This window comes from Gadus chalcogrammus, chromosome 16 (assembly GCF_026213295.1).
Source record: "Gadus chalcogrammus isolate NIFS_2021 chromosome 16, NIFS_Gcha_1.0, whole genome shotgun sequence".
Taxonomy (NCBI): domain Eukaryota; kingdom Metazoa; phylum Chordata; class Actinopteri; order Gadiformes; family Gadidae; genus Gadus; species Gadus chalcogrammus.
This window is the reverse complement of record NC_079427.1, coordinates 20,328,539-20,351,038: the sequence shown is the minus strand read 5'-3', so window position 1 is coordinate 20,351,038 and position 22,500 is coordinate 20,328,539. Positions and strand designations below refer to the sequence as shown.

Here is a 22,500-nt window from a genome sequence, read left to right as displayed (position 1 = left end):
GTCAAAAATCTCCATCGGGAAGCAAATCTATAGCTGGTCATTATTGATAAAGGCCTCCAAAATCGACAGCTAATTACTACCCCGAAACATATTCAAATATGATCATGTGTGGCACTGTTGCAATCGTCTCGAAACGTAGATGTCAAAGGACACCTTGTTTGCTCTGTTGCACCACCGGGAAATATTTTCATACTTCTAATGGATTGATTCATATTTTAAGGTTCTCGGAGTGAGACTTTAAGTGGCTGCAGCAGAAGTGTTGAGACGAAAGATGATATCAAGAGATTTATAGAATATTCCCATTCACATTATGATTCTTCGTCGTAACATCCGACCAAACATCCTTTACATTCACAGAGCGAAGATTATGAAAGTCCAGGCTCAGCAAGTGCTCCATCTCGTTGCACCTGCACCCAGCGGCTCGCTTGCAAGATTTTGGCCTGAAGTTCTTCCCACACCTATACCCTAACAGTCCAATATGCATATCTGAGAATCAGGCCTCTCTTCAATAATGACAAAATGTAATGAGAGAAATACAGATTCACTTTTTGTTATCTCATAAGCGGCGTGGTGCCGCCTCCACACACCGGCGCCGCAGCGCAGCGTCGCGTATTTTACGCGCGCAAAAGCACGCCCCTAGCACCAACAGGAGGCGGCGCGACGGCCGCGCTGCAGTATAAAATCAGGAAGTCACCTCTCGATCAACCGCAGCAAAGACACGAAACGCAATGGGTGAGTAGCCTATTGTAGCCTAGTTTATTTATTTTCCATCTTTTTGGCTGAATAATTGGAAAGATGTAGGCTAATCTGCGCAGTGAAAGTATGTTTTCAAGCATCAGATCAACTTAGTTTGTAGGGCACTTTATCGTTTTATTTACTGTCATTCTTATTTATTTTATATTTTGCAATTATTCATCTACTGCATCAATAATCTCAATAACTGCAGGACCTTCTATTAAGCCTTTTTAGTATATAGTGCAGTCACCTTTTAAGGCCAATTGTTATTGTGTGTATTATTGTATTGAGCTCCTGGATGGCTTTATTGATCCCCATTGGGACCAATACAGTATCTATCTATCTATCCATCTATCTATCCTTAACATAGCCACACATTTACATGTATGCAGCCAGTAGTTATCCATTTTAATTGAGCAAGCTCTTTTACATTTTATTGAGGTTTTTTTATTTCAACAAACAAATAACTGTTGCCAGACAGAGGGGGGCTGCCCTTCTTCTCCTGCAAGGAGCAAGGAGAAGACGAAGGGTGTGCACCCCATCAATGAACGGAGACAAGAACAGGGGGTATGCCACAATCTGGTCCAGGAGCTCCGTGCAGATCCTGAGAGGCACGCCAATATTTCAATTCGCTACTAAGTGTGCAATGGCAGAACCATATGGTGCAGCCTATATGATGACCTATAATCTAGTTATTATCCCTCTCTGGTATACTCTTTTGCATATATATACTTTTTTTTTATCCCTTGGGATAAATACAGTGATGTTATTGCTGTGCTGGATTCAGTAGCCAGTGTATTTTATTTGAGTGCTCGAGACACTTAATGTTATTTTTCCCTAAATCCAGAGAGACAGTTAATACATGATCTGATACCAGAGAGACAGTTATTACATGACAATGCATTTGAGCTTTGCCTGTGTTTCCTTTTACTTATCTATTTTATTGTATGAGAATGTTTCTATGTGAAGCACTTTGAGTCTGCTTCATGTATTACAAGTGCTATATGAATGAAGTTGCCTTGCCTTAAAAAAAAAATATTAATCTGGTTTCTACCTACATGGTGTGATTATATGTGACTTGATTTCGTCTATTTCCCATTATGGTTAATGGTTTGGGTACTTAGTCCACCATTGTTGATTTCTCACCTGAAGATCCAATCTCCAGAGCTATGGCTCGCCAGGCAATGACCTTTTTGGAGTTGTCCTTGTAATGACGGGAACTTTGGTCATACAATTCGACATATTTTTCCACCTCGACGACCAGTCTCTCATCGTCCATTCTCGTAATTGTTTATCACAAACGAAAGAGGGCGACATCCAGTGGTGAAGGGTAGATATGGAGGTGCCTACGGGACCCGGGATGTACAAACCAGCTTTTACAAAGCGCTTTTTCAGGGGCGTCGACGCTCGGGAATAGAACATTGTCTCGAAGAGTAGTTGGGCGGCGCGGCGCGGAACGCTGCCGCGCGGCTAGTCGGCGCCGGTGTGTGCTAGTACACCCGGAATAATGGGGGCAGACTTTTTGACGCGACGCTGCGGCGCCGGTGTGTGGAGGCCTTTAAGGAGTTTTTTTCTCAGGAGACTCCTAAGAGACCGTTCGGGAACCACGCCTATTCATACGGTTCATCTGTCATGGTTTTGCATAATGTTTTTTGCACTTTGGACTTTGGCGGCATCAAGTGGCCGTACATGTTATTTAAAGAGCCCATGCCATTAAAATCACATTTTTCCTATTGTTTGTTAAATAACATAGGTCTGAATAAGTTTGTGAGCTGTGGTAAGTTTTAAATCTATGCAGTTTGTCTGCTGAATGCAATAGGCAATGAAAGGAAAAAGGAAGAAGAAATGAGCCGATCTGGATAAGGTGACACTGTGACGTAGCGTTGTCAAATTATTATTCATGGCCCTGCCCACTTGGTTGGTTCGTAACCACCCACAATAATTCTGAAGGAGTCGTGATTGAGCTAGTGCTAAATGCTAATACGTGTACGGTAGTTGCTTAGTTCGTAGTAACAGGCTAGTTACAGAATTTTGAATGCAATGGCAGAACGACATCGAACTACATGAACTGCGACATGCTGCCTGCCGCCGGTTGCCGCGAGGCACCACCGCCGCGAAGCACCACCGCCCGGCAGCGGGCAGCCGGGCGGTGGTGCCTCGCGCCGGCAGCAGGCAGCGCACGGTTCTGTCTACTACAGATTGATGTGGAAGTGGAAGAACCAGAGACGTCGGAGAACCCGACGATGTCCTTTGTGATTCATTATATCGTCTGGACGTGCACACAGCTTTTGGCCGTGATAATATGTATTATTTGATATAGATATCTATGTATTATATGATATTATTTAGATATAGAGCTCCAGGACTGTAACGCAAGTGTTGTACACTTCCTTGTTATTTGGATAACCGTTCTGCTGTTGGTGTGATGGCGCATAACACGTCGGACTCTCGTCTATGGTATTTCTACAACTAGACCCGTAGTGGGGGTTATCTCAGCCATGGTTGAGAATGAATTAGGGGAAAGGAACTTTGGCTTTGACTCCCTGAAGTCATGAACCACGACATGGAGGAGAAAGGGATTGTTGACCGTGGTCGTCTCCCGCCGGAGCCTCGCTGCCGATGGACCACCGCCTCAGCTTCAGGATGCGGTGATTAGCGCTGACCGCTGCCGAGGCGGCGGGAAGCAGGGCTCAAGCGGGATACATTCGCGGCCAACAATCCCTTTCTCCTCCATGTCGTGGTTCATGTAGCCTACTTCAGGGAGTCAAAGACAAAGTTCCTTTCCCCCAATTCATTCTCAACCATGGCTGAGATAACCCCCACTACGAGTCTCGTTGTAGAAATACCAGAGACGAGAGTCCGACGTGTTATGCGCCATCACACCAACAGCAGAACGGTTATCCAAATAACAAGGAAGTGTACAACACTTGTGTTACAGCCTGGAGCTCTGCTCTATATCTAAATAATATCATATAATACATAGATATCTATATCAAATAATACATATTATCCCGGCCAAAAGCTGTGTGCGCGTCCAGACGATATAATGAACCACAAAGGACTTCGTCGGGTTCTCCGACGTCTCTGGTTCTTCCACTTCCACATCAATCTGAAGTAGACGCGGTCGTTTGAGATTCATAATAACCTATCGTCTGGAGGCTCACACAGCTTTTGGCCGTGATAATATACATTATATATTAATGATATAGATATCTATGTATAATATGGGTTTCTAAGACCCATTGCGATACATCCACCGTAAACAGAGCGCATGGTACCGTGGCTACAAGCTGCTCAGGGCCAGGTGATAATATATTATATATTATATTATATAGATATCTATGTATAATATGGGTTTCTACGAGCCATTGCGATACATCCACCGTAAACAGAGCACATGGTACTGTCAGTCAGTGGCTACAAGCTGCTCAGGGCCACACCCCCACCCCCCTCCTTGACCTGCCTTGACACGCCCACCGTATACAGAGCGCATGGTAGTGGCTACAAGCTGCTCAGGGCCACACCCCACCCCCCTCCTTGACCTGCCTTGACACGCCCACCGAAACAGCGCGTTTGGGGGAAGCTCAATGTGCGACTGTTTCGGAGTGACTGTAACTCTGCACAACGGCTGAATTTCGGGGACGTCTTTGAATACTGTGTTTGTGGACCACTAATTCCTATATTAAAGCATCATAAAATAGAATGGCATGGGATCTTTAAGTATTTTCTGTTCCCTTGCTTTGCCAATTAGCCCCGTCACCTGTGTCTTGTTGCTCTGGTCACATGACCAATCAAGCCATGTATTTAAGCCCTGCTTTTGCCTATGTTCAGTGCTTAGTCTTTGATGTGCCACGTTCGTACTCTGACAGAAGCTAAAGTCTTGTATTGGAACCTATTACTGATCCCCCTGTGTTTTGACCGCTTGCCTGCCCTCTGGATTACCCACTTGGATTTGCCCCTTTGGTATGACGTTTTGGACTTTTGTCTTTTCTGTTGGATTTTTTGCTCTTTTTGGATTTTGCCCTCGTTTTGGAATTTGTGATCTTCTGTGTTTTTGTCCAAAGACTTTGTTGTAATAAACAACCTTTCAGTTAAACTCTCTCTGCACTTGAGTCTATACCCTTCCCTTTTGTTAACTGGGTTCAGAGTAGAACTGTGGATTCCCAGATCCGGGCTCGATCCCCAATTCTGACAGAAAGACTAAGCGATGAATGACTCAGCAGAGACCCCCCCCAGGATCTATCGGATATCGAACGCCTCATGGCTACCCTCACCAGCTTCGGAGCTACAATAGAAACCCATGCCCAAGCCTTGTCCAATCTACAGCAACGTGTCCAGCAACATGACCAAGTTTTACAACATATACTGGCAGAAGTGTGGAGAATCCGGTGCTGGGAATCTAGCATCTCCAGCACCAGCTCCCAACCCAACTCCGGCACCATCTCCTGCACCACCTAGTCATGAACCGAGACTGCCTGCGCCGCAGAGATATGATGGAAATCCAGGTGGGTGCAGAGGCTTTTTGACACAATGTGATTTAGCATTTGAGCTACAGCCCTCAAGTTATCCAGGTGATCGATCCCGAATAGCTTACTTAATCACCCTAGTAACTGACAAGGCTCTGGCCTGGGCGACTGCTATCTGGGGTCAACAGGGCGCTATCTGCTCTAATTATTCGTATTTCAAAGAAGAAATGTTACGCGTCTTCGACCGATCATTAGTGGGCCAGGAGGCAGCCAAAAGACTCCTAAGACTTCGACAAGGACTAGGCAGTGCTGCTGACTATGCAATTACTTTCAGAACCCTGGCAGCTGATAGTGGTTGGGACGAGCAGGCCCTAATCTCAGTCTTCTACGACGGATTGTCTGATGCCCTGAAGGATGGATTGGCTACCGTGGAGACACCCAATGAATTTGAGACATTGGTCTCCCTGGCTATTCAGCTAGACAACCGCCTGCGTGAGCGCCACCGTACCCAACCTCACGCCCGGAGATCGGCTGATGTTCCAGCTCCATCCTGGAGTTCTGCTCCCACATCGTCCAGTGATCCTGAGCCCATGCACATCGGAGGAACCCGTCTCTCTCAAGCTGAAAGGGACCGCCGTAGAAGGGAGGGGCTATGCTTTTACTGTGGTAAGGCAGGCCACCTCCGAGCCTCTTGTCCTGACTGCCCGGGAAATGGTCAGCCTCGTCAGGATTAGGGAGGAGCATGACTGGGGCAACATACTCTCCCGACTCCCCAGGCGCAGGAGTATTCTTACCTGTATATCTCTCATGGGGAGAGCAGCGACACACTTTTCAGGCCTTCATCGACTCCGGCGCTGCAGGAAATTTTATTGACATTAGTGTAGCCCGACGTCTACAGGTGCCTCAGATTGCAGTTAATCCTCCCATCACTATCTCTCCTCTTGATGGTCGCTCCTTAGGTAAAGGAAGAGTGACTGCTGCCACTGCCCCCCTGAGATTCCAGTCAGACATTCACCGGGAGGAAATTACCCTCTACCTGATTGACTCACCCGGGTTCCCTGTGGTTCTTGGTTTTCCCTGGCTTAACCGGCACAATCCCTGTATTGACTGGGCCACTGGAACTGTTCTTGAGTGGGGACCCACTTGCCATGCCACTTGTCTCCTGCAAAGTTCTGCCCAACCACTAGTGGAACCTGTTGATGCCTTGGAGCTATCTCAAGTTCCTGTTGAATATTTGGACCTGAAAGAAGACTTTAGTAAGGCAAGAGCATCTACGTTGCCCCCTCATAGGTCCTATGACTGTAGCATTGAGCTTTTGCCTGGCACCAGTCCTTCCCGTGGGCGAATCTTCTCCCTGTCTTTGCCAGAACGTGAGGCCATGGACAAATACATAAAAGAAGCCCTGGCTACTGGATTTATTCGACCCTCCACCTCTCCAGCCGGGCTGGATTCTTCTTCGTGGGCAAGAAGGATGGGGGCTTCGACCCTGCATAGACTACCGGGCCCTAAACAAGATCACCATCCGTAATCGCTATCCCCTGCCACTAATATCTACTGCCTTTGATTTGCTCCAGGGTGCCAAGGTCTTCACCAAACTCGACTTGAGAAATGCGTACCATCTCATTCGTGTCCGCAGGGGCGATGAAGGGAAGACCGCCTTCAACACTCCAACAGGGCACTACGAGTATCAAGTTATGCCCTTTGGTCTTACTAATGCACCTGCAGTGTTCCAGGCCCTTATAAATGATGCTCTCAGAGATATGATTAACCGCTTTTTCTTGTTTACCTTGACGATATTTTGTTTTACAGAGACAAGTTTTACAGAGGCTGCTGAAGAACCACCTGTTTGTTAAGCCGGAGAAATGTGAATTCCATGTGTCTGAGGTGACTTTTCTAGGGTTCATCTTGAAGGAGGGTCGTGTTCAAATGGATCCGGTGAAGACTCAGGCAATAAGGAACTGGGCATCCCCTAGGTCTGCCAATTTTTACAGGAAATTCATCAGGGGCTTTGGCACTGTGGCTGCGCCAATCACTGCCCTCACTAAGGGCGGTGTGCCGTTCATATGGACTCCTCAGGCTGAAGGGACGTTCAGACTACTCAAGGAGCGTTTTTCGTCCGCACTGCCAGATCCCTCTCTGCCTTTCGTTGTAGAGGTGGATGCATCCAATGTGGGGGTTGGTGCAATTCTTTCCCAGCGTATCTCCGATGGGAAGTTGCACCCTTGTGCATTTTACTCTCATCGCCTATCTCCCACTGAGGCCCGATATGATGTGGGGACAGAGAGTTACTGGCTGTCAAGATGGCATTAGAGGAGTGGAGACATTGGCTGGAAGGGGCCCAAGATCCGTTTTTAGTCTGGACCGACCATAAGAATCTGGAGTATTTGAAGCAGGCTAAGAGATTGAATCCCCGCCGCCCGGTGGGCACTTTTTTTTTCCCGGTTTAACTTCACCATCTCATTTCGACCAGGCACCAAGAACCAGAAACCAGATGCCCTATCTAGACAGTTTGAGGCCCTCGGCGCTGAGGATGTCAAGTGTCCCGTTATCCCCAGCTCCAGGATTGTGGCCCCTATCCGCTGGGGCATTGAGACCGAGGTCAGGAGGACTCTCCAGCAGGATCCAGGACCTGGAACGGGCCCATCGGATCGTCTTTTTGATCACCAGAAGGTGAGGTCCAAAGTATTACAGTGGGGGCACTCTTCATGCCTGGCCTCCCGCTGCGGGTGGAATCCCGAAAGCTGGCCCCTCGCTATGTAGGCCCCTTCAAGGTGGTCCGAAGAATTAATCCTGTGTGTTACCGCCTCCAGTTGCCTCGCTCCCTTAAAATAAACCCCACCTTCCATGTGTCCCTATTACGCCCTGTATTCACTTCCCCTCTGGCCCCTGCCCCTGAAACAACCCCGCCCCCCCCGTGTTATTGGAGGCCAACCAGCCTTCACCGTCCGCCGTATTGTGGATTCCCGTCAGGTTCGTGGCGGGGTTGCAGTGATTGCACATGATTGACTGGAGGGATACGGCCCAGAGGAACGTTCCTGGGTTCCAGCACGGGACGTTCTCGATACAGACCTCCGTAAGGACTTTCATGCTGCTCACCCGGACCGCCCTAGGAGACGTTCCTAGGGGAAGGGGTCCTGTCATGGTTTTGAATAATGTTTTTTGCACTTTGGACTTTGGCGGCATCAAGTGGCCGTACATGTGTTATTTAAGTATTTTCTGTTCCCTTGCTTTGCCAATTAGCCCTGTCACCTGTGTCTTGTTGCTCAGGTCACATGACCAATCAAGTCATGTATTTAAGCCCTGCTTTTGCCTATGTTCAGTGCTTAGTCTTTGATGTGCCACGTTCGTACTCTGACTGAAGCTAAAGTCTTGTATTGGAACCTATTACTGATCCCCCTGTGTTTTGACCGCTTGCCTGCCCTCTGGATTACCCACTTGGATTTGCCCATTTGGTATGACGAAGTATATACTTGGCGAGATCGGTATATACTATAGTTTATTTACTATAGTAAACTATAGAATTTTCTGTAGTATACTATAGTTTACTGTAGTAAAACTACTATAGTAAGGTTAAAAAAAACTACAATATTTACTATAGTGTGGTGGTTAACATAATTCACCCACGGAACTATGGGTGGGGGGGCGTGTTTAGCACGGACCCTTTTGGCAGACGGAACGACCGTCCAGTTCAGTCCGGTTTGACTTTCCGAATGTACGTTTTATTGTGTTGTGTTCATTAAAACTTAGTGCTGGATACTCCGCCTCCGACTCCCGGCACTACACTGGTGACCCCGACGTAGGTCTCGCTGAAGCTTCAGGGACCAAAACGAACATGGCGAATAATGCTTTTATTAAGTTGCCGGAGTTCTGGGAGTTTTCACCGATGGCGTGGTTCGCGCAGACGGAGGCGCAGTTCGCAATCCGTGACATCACGGACGACACCACACGCTACCACGTCGTGTCGGCGCTGGGGAGATCCACTGCGACCCGGGCGGCGAATTTCATAGCGAATCCCCCGGACCACGGCAAGTACAGGGACCTCAAAGCCTTCCTCTTGAAGACTTTTGGGCTGTCGCAGTCAGAGCGGGCCCAACGGTTGTTGGCTATTCGGGCCTCGGGGACAGCAAACCCTCTGAGCATATGGAGATGATGCTCAACCTGCTGGGTGCGTAAGGACCTAACTTCCTCTTCATGGAGCTATTCCTCCAACACATGCCACTGAGGTCCGGACGGCGCTCGCGGGCACGAGGATTACTGAGCCATGCGCGTTGGCGGAGGAAGCCAACCGTTATTTCCTGGCTGCTCAGAGTTTCGCACCCGAAGTGCTAGCCCCAACACGCAGTGCCTACCCACCGGAGAGTGTCAGGCTAACCAACAGAGCCCCAGTGGCCGCCGATGGCCGTGCCAGCAATGGTATGTGCTATTTTAACGCGCGTTTCGGCGCTAAGGCAAAGAGGGGCCGGCCCCCGTGTAACTTCAAACCGACGGGAAACGCCAAGGCTTGCGCTCATTAGTGGCCGTGAGTGCAGGCACGTCAACCCGGCTATTGTTCATCAGGGACACTCTCTCCGGTCACGAGTTTCTTTGCGACACCGGCGCTCAGAATCATCATCATCATCACATTTCCCTCTTGGCGCATTTAATGGCCTTGGGGCGCTCATGCTAGCACTCTGTCTAGCACTCGCTGAAGTTCGCTTTTATTCATCATCGTCCTCCTAATCTGTTGGGCGTCTATCCCCAGAGTCCTTTCTGTCTTATTCCAAACTGTCTTGGACGCTCTGCGATCGAAGAGCACCTGTTTTTGCAATGCCGAGTTATCCATGCGGCAGACATGGCCCATATACTTCACTTGTTGGGTGAAACAGAAGTCACGTATTGGACGCGTCTTGGTAATTTGACGCAATCTTTCGTTCGATAACTTGAAGCTCCAGTCCAGAGATGTTTCATCGTGATTTTGGGAGTCTGTTTCTGCTGATCGTCGACTCTGACTAGGTGCATTCTTCCTCTCAAATCCCCCTATCACCATCTTCCTGAGGAAACCATGCCAGATGACTTCAACTTTTTTCAGTTCACCTTTCAAAAGATGCCATGCTTGTATACTATACAAAAGACGCGATCGTACGCACATTGTTAGAAATGGTATCCGAGTGTCCAGTTGTATTCGCTTGTCCATGAGATGTGTTTGAGTTCATTCCATTTCTCGAAGGCGGAGCTCATTCTTGTGTGAAGGAAGGAACTGGTGTTATCTGAATTTGTGATAGTATATCCGAGGTATTTAAATTTCCTGACATTCTTGATCTTCTTATCTCCCACAGACACTATGCTTTCCTTTTCCATCAAAGCTACATCAGCATTAAACACCATTGTCTCGGTCTTGTCATAGGACATCTGTAGCCCAAAGCGCTTGAACGTTTTATCATAGATGGTCAATATCTGCTGCAGTTCATCAACAGAATTTGCAAATATACCCTGGTCATCGGCATACAGTAGCTCAGTGATGTTGCTGTTTCCATGGGCTGGTTCTTTGCTCCGCAGCTCCCTTGGTGATACTTCATTTGGAATGTTATACTCTATATGAAAGCCTGTTTCCGGGATAGTTGTTTGTACTTCTTTCCGTGCAGCTCTTACCACAAAGTCCATATAGATGTTAAATAATGGCGGGGACTCAAGAGCCCCTTGGCGACATCCAACGACAGTTTCAAAGAAATCCTTTCCACCTTTAATACATGCCTTTGTGCCTGTGTAGAGGGCTCGGAGTATAGCTGTTAGTTTAGGACATCTTAAACGGATGTCAAGGCAGCGAAATAAAGCATCTCGCGGAATCCAGTCGTACGCAGCTTTGAGGTCTATAAACGCCATAAACACGGGAGCTTTTGATTTCTTTGAGAGTTCAAGAATACGTCGTAGAATAAATATGGCGTCAGAGGTTGATCTGTTGGCCCGAAATCCATATTGCGTTGGTAGAAGGATTTTCTCGTATGTCTCCCTGATCCTATTAATGACGACACCAGATATCACCTTTGATAGAGTCGCAGTTATGCTTAATCCTCTGTAGTTTTCGGGTAACGATCTCAGCCCTCTCTTGTATAAACAAGTTATGGATGCTTCCAACCATTTCTTAAGGACCATTAAACACGACCAAATCTTACGCAGTAGAAGTGTGATGTAAAATAATGATTCTGATGTTGTGTATTTCAGTTGTTCAGAGTGTATATTGTCGGACCCCTGGCACCTGCCATTCTTCAATTTTGCTATATTAGCCTTGATTTCTGAGCAGTCTGGCGGGCTGTCGTTGATGACAGGAAGGCCATCTGGTGGTAGCAGATGAGGATAATCATCCGGCTTTCTAGTTCCGGCTGTGGGTTGTAAGAGCGGGCTCCAAAGTGTTCAGAGAAGTGTCCCTCCAATTTTTTGGTCGGTATCATCAGTCTTTTCACTCGTGATAGTGATGTATATCTTTTCATTAGCCTAAACTCCTCCTCTGTGTCACGCTGTTCACTAGCATAATTAAGTTGATTAGCCTTGGATGTAAAATAGTCATTTTTCAGCTTGGTGCGAGCTTTCCTGGCATCGTAAGACAATGCCTTCTTCTTCACTGGATCTTTCTCTTTATGGTATTGCTTCAACAGATCCTGGTACTCTTTATTCGCCCATGGTTTTATCAGCTCATTTCTTGCCCTCATTGGAATGGTTTCTGTTGACGCCTGTTGTATTACACTTGTTAGTAGTTCTTCAGCTTCGTCAGGCGTCTGAGGACTTTGATTAGGCAGTAGCATAGAGTCAAGTGCGCCACTATACAAGTCCTGTATGGATCGATCATCTCTCAATCGGCGCAGATCAGGATGTTTTTTATCCGGCTGTGTTTTGCGAGAGGTCTTCTTTAATGTTTTCCTCGTACGGAACAATGCGTCCATTACTACAATGCAATGATCTGACTCAAATGGCAGACTTTGCATGGGGTATGATCTGCAGTTGGTAGTTGCATGCTTCACATACCATTCATTAGCAATGATGTAGTCCAGCCTGCGTTTATAACCAAGATTTGAATGAAAGGACCATCTGTGCTCGTCAGTTCTTGTCGTGAACATGGTATTCAGGATAGATAGCGAGTTCTCTTCTGCTATTTCAATGAGCTTGGTTCCATTGAAGCTCGTTGGATTCTCATCATGATGAGGACCAATGCTTTTCCAGTTCTCGGGTTCACAGTCATAGCCAATAGTTGCATTAAAGTCTCCAGCAACAATAATCTTAAAGGAAGGATGGGTTTTCTTCATATCTTGTATTGCTTTGTTAAGCCTGCGATAGAAGTTTTCCTTTGTGCTGGTGGCATGCTCTTCAGTGGGACAATAGCAACTATAGATTGCAAGTTTTATTCCATGGACTTTTACTCTTCAGGGCTCCAGACTAACATTTTGCATTGGTTGCACTGGTGCGCCTAACTTATTTTTTTTAGGTGCACCAGCAGAAAATTTAGGTGCACCCAAATTTTTCATTGCGTCGCCTTTAACGCCAAAAGGATTTTTTAACAACAATAAGGTGTACAGAAATACTTTATTTTAAGCCCAATTATATAGCTATATATAAAAAAAACTCACATAGCCTATGCATATTTTCGCCTTTGCTAATTATGCATTATGTCAGCACTTTGAAGTGAGCTATAGACCGAATTTCACATAAGTTCAGGCACTGACTGATGAACATACTTACTGTTGTACAGACTACTTGTGCACAAGGAACCATGTGATTTTACTGAATAGAATTTGAGAAAATGTCTTTTGAAAAACTCACATATGCATTTTTTGGCTTTTGCAAATTGCATTATCAGCACTTTGAAGTGAGCTATAGACCGAATTTTGAGAAAATGTCATTTAAAAAACTCACATATGCATATTCTGCTGGCCAATGGAGTCGAACGTCCGCACTGGCGGCCAACTTGCCACAGCCAGCTGCTGTTGGTAGTGGTAGGCCTACATGTACATGTACTTTTTAAATAACCATAACTTGCTAAATTTTCAAACGGTTTGTTTTGTTATAAACGTCAGAGATGTAGTTACGGCACTGCATACTTGATACTGATGAATAATTATGTTAGATTCTAAAAAATTTTTAATAATGTTCTAAAATAGGTACAATATTATAACCACGTTAATAACGTTTGTAAGAAACCAAACCGTTGGTAAACCGGTTGAAAATTTAGCAAGTTATCGTTATTTAAAAAGTACATGTACCACTACCAACACAATGTTATGGGTGAGCAGCTGACTGGCAGGATGGCCGTAAGTGCGGACATTCTAGACGCCGCCGTAAGACATTTCTATATATCTACAGACGTAGGTGAAGGGTTTTATTTTGAAAACGATGCGAGATACCACCCAAAGGCTGTTTAGAGTAAAGGCGCACAAAGATTCTGTGTGATAGACAGCTGGCTTAACCGCGGATTAACGAATGGCGGCTCACTTGACCGCAGTTTACCAACGTCCGCAGCTGTCTTCTTCTTTAATGTATCTCCTATTACACCAATAAATTGGGCACATGCCGTATCATTGCTGTAGGTCGGGTTGACGTTTAATCCATTTTTCTTCATCAAAATAATCTCTGATTTAAATGTCGTGAACGGCATTTCCTCCTTTGCAATGTTGTATGCAACATTACATTTTATGATAATTTCGGATTCCTCCGAGGACCTGATTACTACTGCCTGCCTCTGAAATGCAGCTGGGAGAGGGGCCACTTTATCCACACATTTGTCACGGAATATTGTGTGCTTTCTGGACATTTTTAACGTTTCGATGCGAAACGACTTTGCCTCGCCTACTATTACCTGCCATATTCTGACCGCACTCCCGACAGTAAATGCAGTGCATTGCATTCCGTCCTTTGTCGTATCTCAGCCAGGGAAATTGTGTCAACCAGTCATGTCTGAAAGAGTACATTTTGGGCTTTTTAATTTGAGTCTCGGGGCCGGGCTCAATCTCAGACTCGGTTGTCTCCTCTGGTTCCGAATCTATAATGCTATCGCCGAAGGACCGGGGCCAGTTGGCATCTTCCCAGGGACCGTCGCCGGTGTCTTGGCTGGATTTCTTTATAAAAAAGCTTTCAATGTTTCTACTCTTAATTTTCACTCGTTTTGTCGTGTTTATTTTATTTATTTTATTTTTGAGACTCCAGCGACCTCGTTGACCCCGGGACCTCCGAGGTGGTGGACGGTGCCGACGTGCCTGCTGCTTCCCCTGCCTCGGCCCCTGTCATCCGCTCGAGACGGGGTCGGGTCGTCGCCCCTTCCCGTCACAAGGACTTTGACTATGGGTGAATTTTGGGGGGGCTTGTGTGGTGGTTAACATAATTCACCCACGGAACTATGGGTGGGGGGCGTGTTTAGCACAGACTCTTTTGGCAGACGGAACGACCGTTCAGTTCAGTCCGGTTTGACTTTCCGAATGTACGTTTTATTGTGTTGTGTTCATTAAAACTTAGTGCTGGATACTCCGCCTCCGACTACCGTCTCTCGGCACTACAATAGTATAATAGGGTATACTATAGTTTATTTACAATAGTAAACTATAGAATTTTTTCATGTGGGATGGCCGCCCGCACCGCTCATCTGAATGTTAGAGAGAGACAGAGATATTATCGATTTTAGGCTCCGATCCTTATTTGTTATCCTGTTTTTTTTTTGTCCATTAGTATGCTTGCCTCAAATCAATCTTCATGACATATATATTTATTTAGTCCACAACCCCTCCCCATACAGTGGAGATATTTGAAAGCGTTCAAGAGCACTGATGCCTATGCTGTGGCTGGATGGGTGAAGGACGCTAAAGTGAGGCACTTGGCCACCAATAATGTTTATCTGATAAGGGCAAAGTTAAGTAGGCCTACTATATATTTGTGACTTCTTGTGAACAGTTTGTGGTGGGTTAATATCATTGATCGTTCATTGTCTGACATCAGACATCATTGAAATCAGTCATCAAATCATAGACGATAATTTTGCCGGAGACGCTTAGGACAAGTTTTCTTCAAGATTAATTTTGTACCCACAACAAAACCCGATTTGAATTATTATGGATTATTTTGGACAATGAATGAGGTATTAATACCAATACCCTTTGGCTGGGACGATGTCAACATTGGGTATATGGAGCAGAACACAGTGAGTCATATGTCAATGTTTTTTGTATGCATTTTATTAATTAGTAAGCTACATGGATATGCCATCTTTCAGAACCTTTCATTACCTGCACGAAAGAGAATAAAAGAGCGCATCCTCATTGTTTGATTGTGGTCGTAGGTGTTGTTGTTGGTGCCGAGTTACCACTGAAATCAGTGGGTCAGGGTGGGATCGGTCGTCAAGGTGGCGGCGCAAAGCTACAGTGACGTCACGTGAACCTTATGAATACAACTTTGATAAGTCTAAACGTATAGGCAACCTGGTCTCACAGGAAACAGGAATTTCCAGGATGCCACGAATATTGTGCCAATGCAAGTTAATGACACTCAGTTAATGACACACATATATACATATACATAATACATATATATATATATATATATATATATATATATATATATATATATATATATATATATATATACACATATACATACATACATATACGGAGACCACCAGACCTCCTTGAAGCAACGAGATAATTAAATATAAGATCTGCTGCAAAACTTGGAGTATCCATAATACAAAGCCCTTTTTTGGATTTGTGAACCATCACTATGGTAGAGCTAAGAAGGTTATACGAGCACTTCAGTCCAATCTTACCAACGAACGACGTAGGCCTACCATTTAAGAGATTCGTAGCAAAGAACGTTTCGGGAAACATGCGAGATGTTAAGGTAGAACAGTGTGTGTGTGTGTGTGTGTGTGGTGTGTGTGTGTGTGTGTTGTGTGTGTGTGGTGTGGTGTGTGGTGTGTGTGTGTGTGTGTGTGTGTGTGTGTGTGGTGTGTGTATGTGTGTGAACCCCATGTGCTTTCCTCCACTCGGCTTTTGGCCCTTCCAGATAATGAGATTGATGTCTGCTGCAGCTACCGGGGAGGAGCTAGAGAGGGACAGGTACAGAGAGAGACAGATATAAGGGGGGACACGTAGAGGGAGACAAAGCAAAGGGGACACACAGCAGGAGCGCATAACAATAAGTTTGATTTATTTGTTAAGCTGTCAAAGGGAAAAGCCAAAACTCCCCCCATGATGGGAATAGTAGTTAAGTCAGTTAGTATATAGTAGCAGTGTTCATGTGTTTTAGTAGCCTACTGCTTTATAAAGATTAAAAAACGCTTAACTTACTATCCACTGGGTGGCAGTATTGGCTTGTGCATTTAAAGACAACTCACCTTGCTGCTTTCGTGTTATTGGGAATTCCATCGCTCAACGTTACCTGTGAAAAAATAACTTTTCACTTAGTCTTTTTGAAGCCGCCTTAAAGTTAGGAGTCTAACTTATGGAGTCTTAACTTTATGTATTGATGGAAATACCTAGGTCTATAGACCTCAGTGTTTTGTAGGCTTTTCCAATGGCAGCATGTGTGATATGATCAATTATTGTTGGGATATCATTTGGATGTCATTTGAACAGATATAACGTCAATAAGTAAATTTGATCAATGGCAGCTGTTCCTAACATTGAGATTCAAAGCCACGAGAGCCATATATTGTATGGTTGTTAGCAGAAAAAGTTTGATCCCATTGAAAACAGTGAAGTATAATTATAGACGGGCTGATACAATCGATTGGTTTGATCACACACACTTAGTGAGCGGTCCTTGGGAACACAGGGCCAGCTGCATAAAGGAACCAGAGTGAAAAACAAAAACGATTAGACACTAAATGCATCAGTGTGAGAACCATGTCTCTATCTGATGCTTTATCACTTGGCTGCATCTAAAACTATTCACTTCATACACTTCATTTTTTTTGTTCTAGACAGGTACAACAAATGAGTACAAGTATATGCACCCATTCTGAGCCGTTACCATTTGATATTTAACACAATACTTCACATCCCACTCCACAGCAGATATTCAGCTTTTTACTCCCAGTTCATTTAAGCATACCCCTGAAATCACTCAATAGGTTTGACTTTAGAGCAGGGGTCTCAAACTCAACCTACCTGTGGGCCGCTAGAGGTAGAGTCTGGGTCAGGCTGGGCTGCATCAATTATTCAACAGAAAAAAGGAGCACAACTGACCCAATCTAAGTTAATGATTGGGCTATCATTAGATCATGTTGGCTATGGTATCGCTGACAACACGGGACATTTCATAGCGGTTGGTGGAAACCGGGACATTTTAGCGTCCTTTGGCTTTTGGCGGGACTCAGGACACGCAACTCAAAATTGGGACTGTCCCGGCAAAACCGGGACATCTGGTCACCCTATCACAAGCGATAAAAAAGCGTGGCAAGCCACTCAGCAAAAAGGTGCGTGCCACACTAACACTAAACTTGATGCAAAGTAGGGGGCCACAAAATATCATCCCGCGGGCCTCAATTGGCCGCCCCGGGCCGGAGTTTGAGAGCCCTGCTTTAGAGGGTTTGTCGTGTTAGCAATCGGTTTTTCCAACTTTAGCCCCATCTTTCTATTACGACTACGATGAGCTCATGAGGGTTGAAAGGTCATGAGTATATACACCTGCTTTTGATACTTCAGGTTCTGTGTCAGGTACAGAACAAACGCTTCGACATTAACCACCACCACGGCTGTCCCTGCAGGGTTGCTGTTGGACTTTCAAAAGAAATAGCACACTTTTGCCTTCCCTGTGTGCGAGCAAGGTCATGTGCAGACACCAAACCGAAGGCCATGGACACCTCCTGGAGATTATAACACAGTAATGTTGTGTTCACATTTTCCCCAAACACTGATTACGGCTCATTCTAGCAGTAACAATCCCAGCCGAGGAGAGAGCGAGAGAGAGAGCGAGATTCACACAAATCTCAGAAGATACTGTTGCTTTCTCTGATGAAGGTAAAGCTTTTGGTAGGGCACTGAGAAGAGGCTGAGCTTAACTTGAGTCCCTTTGCTGCTATTCAAAAGTTAGACAAACATCTTTGTTTAAAGGGTAAGTCAGGTACTTTGCTTGTTTAAACCTGCGGTCGAGCCTCGATATCCAGCGACAGAGGAAAGGAACCACCCCTGGATAGGGTCTTGGTCATCATTCTCCGTCCGTCCGTTGCCCCGGAGCTGTCGTTTTAAGGGTGGGGGTGGGAGGTAGTGTGGGGCTGCAGCCATGTTGCGTAGGCTGGTCTGGTTGATGATGGTCCTGGGGACCGGCGGCATGGCTAGGGCCTGTCCGGACGAAGACATGCCCAGGGAGCTGGTCCTGGCTCTGTTCAAGGACTGGGTGCTGGGGCGGATGGGGCTGGAGGCCCCGCCAGTGGCCCCTGCGTTACCCCCGGGCTGGAAGGGACCCAGGCGGCGGCCAGGGAGGTCTAGCAGCGCGGCGGTGGCTGAGGAAGACCACAAGCAGGACCTGGATGTCTCCCAAGTCATTGTGTTCCCCAGCTCCGGTAAGACAACAGTAAAGTTTTTTCCACAAATCCAGCCTGAGTGGGTTGTTAGAAGGTCTCAATAGATAGCACGCATAGGCCTGTGATTTAACATTTATTTATTTCTCCTTGGAATCATGATGCTTTCAAGCCTCTTGTCTCAAAGGAAAACGTAATCTAGCTAATACTCATTGTACGTGTGTTGTTCGTTGCAAATGTACAAATACCATAGAAAGAGTAAATGTTGATTTAGCTAAGGACATGGTTACCCGTGGCTACATTTGATTTCAAAACATTGGGACAAAAGGCAGCGCTTTAACGCATCGATTGTTAATTAAGACGTTTGTTTGGTTGTCAATTAAATAGATCTTATTTAAAAGACGACTAAAACACCCTTCTCCATTGCATATGATTCATTTGGCAGACTCGCCGTGCGGCAGAACTGAGGTGAGGGATGCTGAAACGGCCACCTTCCACTCGTATCATTTCCAACCGTCCGTCAACCCCCAGGAGCTCTTGATCACTTCGGCTCACTTCTGGTTCTATGCCGGACCGGAGTCCAACTCCTCCAGCCCGCTCTACATTCTGAACTCAGGGCAACACCCAGACCACTTGGCCGCCGTTGCTCTTGCATTGACCAGCTCGGACGGCTGGGCCACGTATGATCTGGACGATCACCACCGGCCAGCCAAGGTTTACTCTGGGCCGCTTACGCTGGAGGTGCGCTGTACCAACCGCCTACCCCTCATCGAAGACCCGGATAAAACTCCTTTCCTTCATCTCCGTGCTCGCCGGCGGGTTTCCGGTCGTTGGCCACGCCACGCGATCCCGTGGTCCCAGTCCGCCGCGGACCTGTTGCAGCGGCCCTCTCAGCAGCAGCCGGAGTCTCGAGACTGTTGGCGGGACGCAGTGGAAATCAGCTTTGATGAACTGGGCTGGGGAAACTGGATCGTCCACCCCAAGGTAGTGACTTTCAGCTATTGCCACGGTAACTGCTCCGCCCCCGACCGTGGCACCGCCCTGCTGGGGATCAAGCAGTGCTGCGCCCCAGTCCCGGAGTCCATGAGGTCCTTGAGGATCACGACCACTTCGGACGGCGGGTACTCGTTCATGTACGAGACTCTGCCCAACATCATACCTGAAGAGTGCAGCTGTTTCTAAACAGACTAGGCAGAAAAATAAAATGAAATAGGCCGTGCAGTAGTAGACTACTATTGGGAAATCAGTGTGGGCTAATGCTTCATCCCCTCCCAGCTGAAACTTTATAGCTCACTTATTACACACTTGAAAACTGTTCTTGTCGCTCGTCCTTCCCACATTTCTGCAATGATGCTTTGCTACAATATGCTTGTATGTTATGTATGCAAAAAAAAACACTGAAACTGAATATTTTGTCTGAGCAACCTTGGGGGCAGGGAAGGCAGACCTTCGGACGACATACCACTTCACAGCCCTTTTACTTCGTCAAGCTGTCCATTTTAATCAAATACATGTCTGACAACTGCACTTCATGGCCTTCATCATGCCCATCTACCTCTGCATATCTTGCCAAAAGGTATTGGTCTGTCATTTGGTTGTTCTGTTAACCTTGCCCTCTTAAAAGCAACACCAACAATAGATATTAGTCAATGCCACCCATGAGAAGGTCTGTCAAGTCAGACATTAAGGAAACCTCAACTTTGATTGCTCAAAGTGTTGCAAATAATGTTTGTGTTTGGGACAACAGACACTTTCAAACACAAATCAAATGCATTCAAATGCATTTATTAACTGGCCGTTAGAAAGTTACAAAAAAACAATTACAAAGCCAAACCATATTAAAAGGGAATGTTGTACCATGTGTAAAGTATTCTTTAGTCAAAAAAATAAAAAAATAAACTGTTGACAACTTTACAATACACAAACCAGCTCAAGTTCATCACATTCCAGACAACTAAAAGTCTTATTCCCAGCAGGCCTCGACAGCAAGACTCCATCAGGTGGACAACCAGATAAGCTACAACGTTGGGGTTTTAAAATGCCCATCAACATGAAGTCAGATGGAATCTGCACATAGGCTGTTATGGGGGTAAAGACTGCAAGACAAACGGGTTAAACCATCAGGAACCATTTGTATAACACATACACACACACACACACACACTTGACTTAAACCTGCGAAAGCCAGCATCGAACCAGAAAACGTTAAAGTGCCACAATTTCTTCTCAGAAAAGTAGGTAATTACCAAAAGCAAAACAAAAAATAAGACTTAAAGCTCAACAGTCAAAGGCCAACATTTGCAATAGTATGGTCTTGTCAACTCGAACAAAACACTGTCCAGTCATTGTAGAAATAGTTTCAAGCTTTTCCCAGGTAAACATCTTAAATTTGAGTTTCTGCGTAATACAAGGAGTGGCTTACGAATCCACACACGCATATTGGGTTGAAATGTAAAGTGGTGACAGAATATAACTCATCAACTGTCACCCACACAAAATCCCCACCAACCCACACATTTGAAAGGGAGGAGAACAAAAGAGCAGAACCTTGAACCCCTTTCAAAAAACAAAACTTAACGAACAAGGCAGGGGACCCCCATAGCGGTGCCAGCGGTACAGAAGATGACCCTGGCTTCAACATGCAAGCAGAGACCGTGCTCTCACCACAACACTCCTGAGACAACAACGGTTTCTTTGGATTGTATTTGTTGTTTGGGCCTTTAATACAGAAACACACATTTCCCTCTCCCTCTCACACATTTCCCTCTCCCTCTCACAAACATAAACACCTCTCCCTCACTCACACTTTGGTTTTCCCGGCTTGTTCGACATTTCTCCCCTCTATGGATGCGTCCTTCCGTTCGGGGCCCGTGGGAAGCCGGCTCAGGCATGGACTCCTGGAAAAAAACAGATCATCCATTAGGACGGCAGGTATTGTGCGATTATGCGATTAATTTGATCCAGAAACATAATTATTGTAATAACCTGTGTTCACAGTGTGCAACCCTTTCAATAGGGAATGAGGTAGGTATATCCCCCTTACCGGCCACCATAGCTTCTTTAAGGTAATTGGAGGGGGGGGGGGGGGAGACCGTTGGTCGTGATTTGCAAACGGCCTTTAAATGCTACTCACTGCACCAATGATCATCAGCAACTCAAGATGTAAATATCCCAAGCGCTACCTTTCTCTCCACCCTCGGCGCGCCTCTCCTCGGCGAGGTTGTGCCGGTTCTGCACGGCCGCTGTGGGGTCCGGTCCCCCGCTGCCCCCTGGCCCACCAGGTCCAGCTGCAGCTGGGCCTGCCTTATGTGCCGCCGCAGCCGCTCCAGCTCCTGGCCACCACCGCCACCCTCCACCCCGGGACTCTCCCGCCCAGAGTCCGCCAGCGGCAGGAGCCCAGTCCCGGCCTCCTCCTTGGGCCGGTCATGCTTCACCGTGGCGTGGTAGCCTGGGGGCGCCGAGGCTCCTCCTCCTCCTCCTCCTCCTCGGGCTGGCCTGGTTCGGGACGCCAGGGTGGCCCTGCGGCGGAAGGTGTCGCGGAGACCGCCAACGCCGAGGTGCACCATCTCCAGGAGCGTGAGGAGCAGGCAGAGAAAGGACACCACGTACATAATCAGCAGGAAGATGGTCTTCTCGGTGGGCCGTGACACATAGCAGTCAACCGTGTGGGGGCAGGGCAGACGCGTGCACACGTAGTCCGGCGCAACGCGGAAGCCGTACAGGAGGAACTGGCCGTAGAGGAAGGCCATCTCGAAGGCAGCGCGGGTCAGCAGCTGGCAGGCATAGACCTTCATCAGGCCGTCCGCCTGGATCTGACGCCGGCCGTCG

General features: G+C 46.6%; 2 protein-coding genes across 2 annotated transcripts in view; one reads left to right on the top strand and one right to left on the bottom strand.

Moving 5' to 3' along the window:
• Positions 1-22,500, bottom strand: part of grm5b (glutamate receptor, metabotropic 5b) — a 73,496-nt gene that overhangs the window by 31,876 nt on the left and 19,120 nt on the right. The window lies entirely within an intron of this gene.
• LOC130406103 (inhibin alpha chain-like) lies at positions 17,838-19,859 on the top strand. The gene is made up of 2 exons (XM_056611494.1): positions 17,838-18,714; positions 19,118-19,859. Exons 1-2 carry the CDS (start codon positions 18,435-18,437, stop codon positions 19,852-19,854), a joined length of 1,017 nt encoding a protein of 338 aa, XP_056467469.1. The 5' UTR covers positions 17,838-18,434; the 3' UTR covers positions 19,855-19,859.

What these genes read in the sequence shown, in the direction of transcription:
- LOC130406103 (XM_056611494.1), top strand. Translation starts at nt 18,435, where the DNA reads ATGTTGCGTAGGCTGGTCTGGTTGATGATGGTCCTGGGGACCGGCGGC. An exon ending in CATTGTGTTCCCCAGCTCCG is followed by an intron (nt 18,715 to 19,117) that starts GTAAGACAACAG and finishes TTCATTTGGCAG; the next exon opens with ACTCGCCGTGCGGCAGAACT.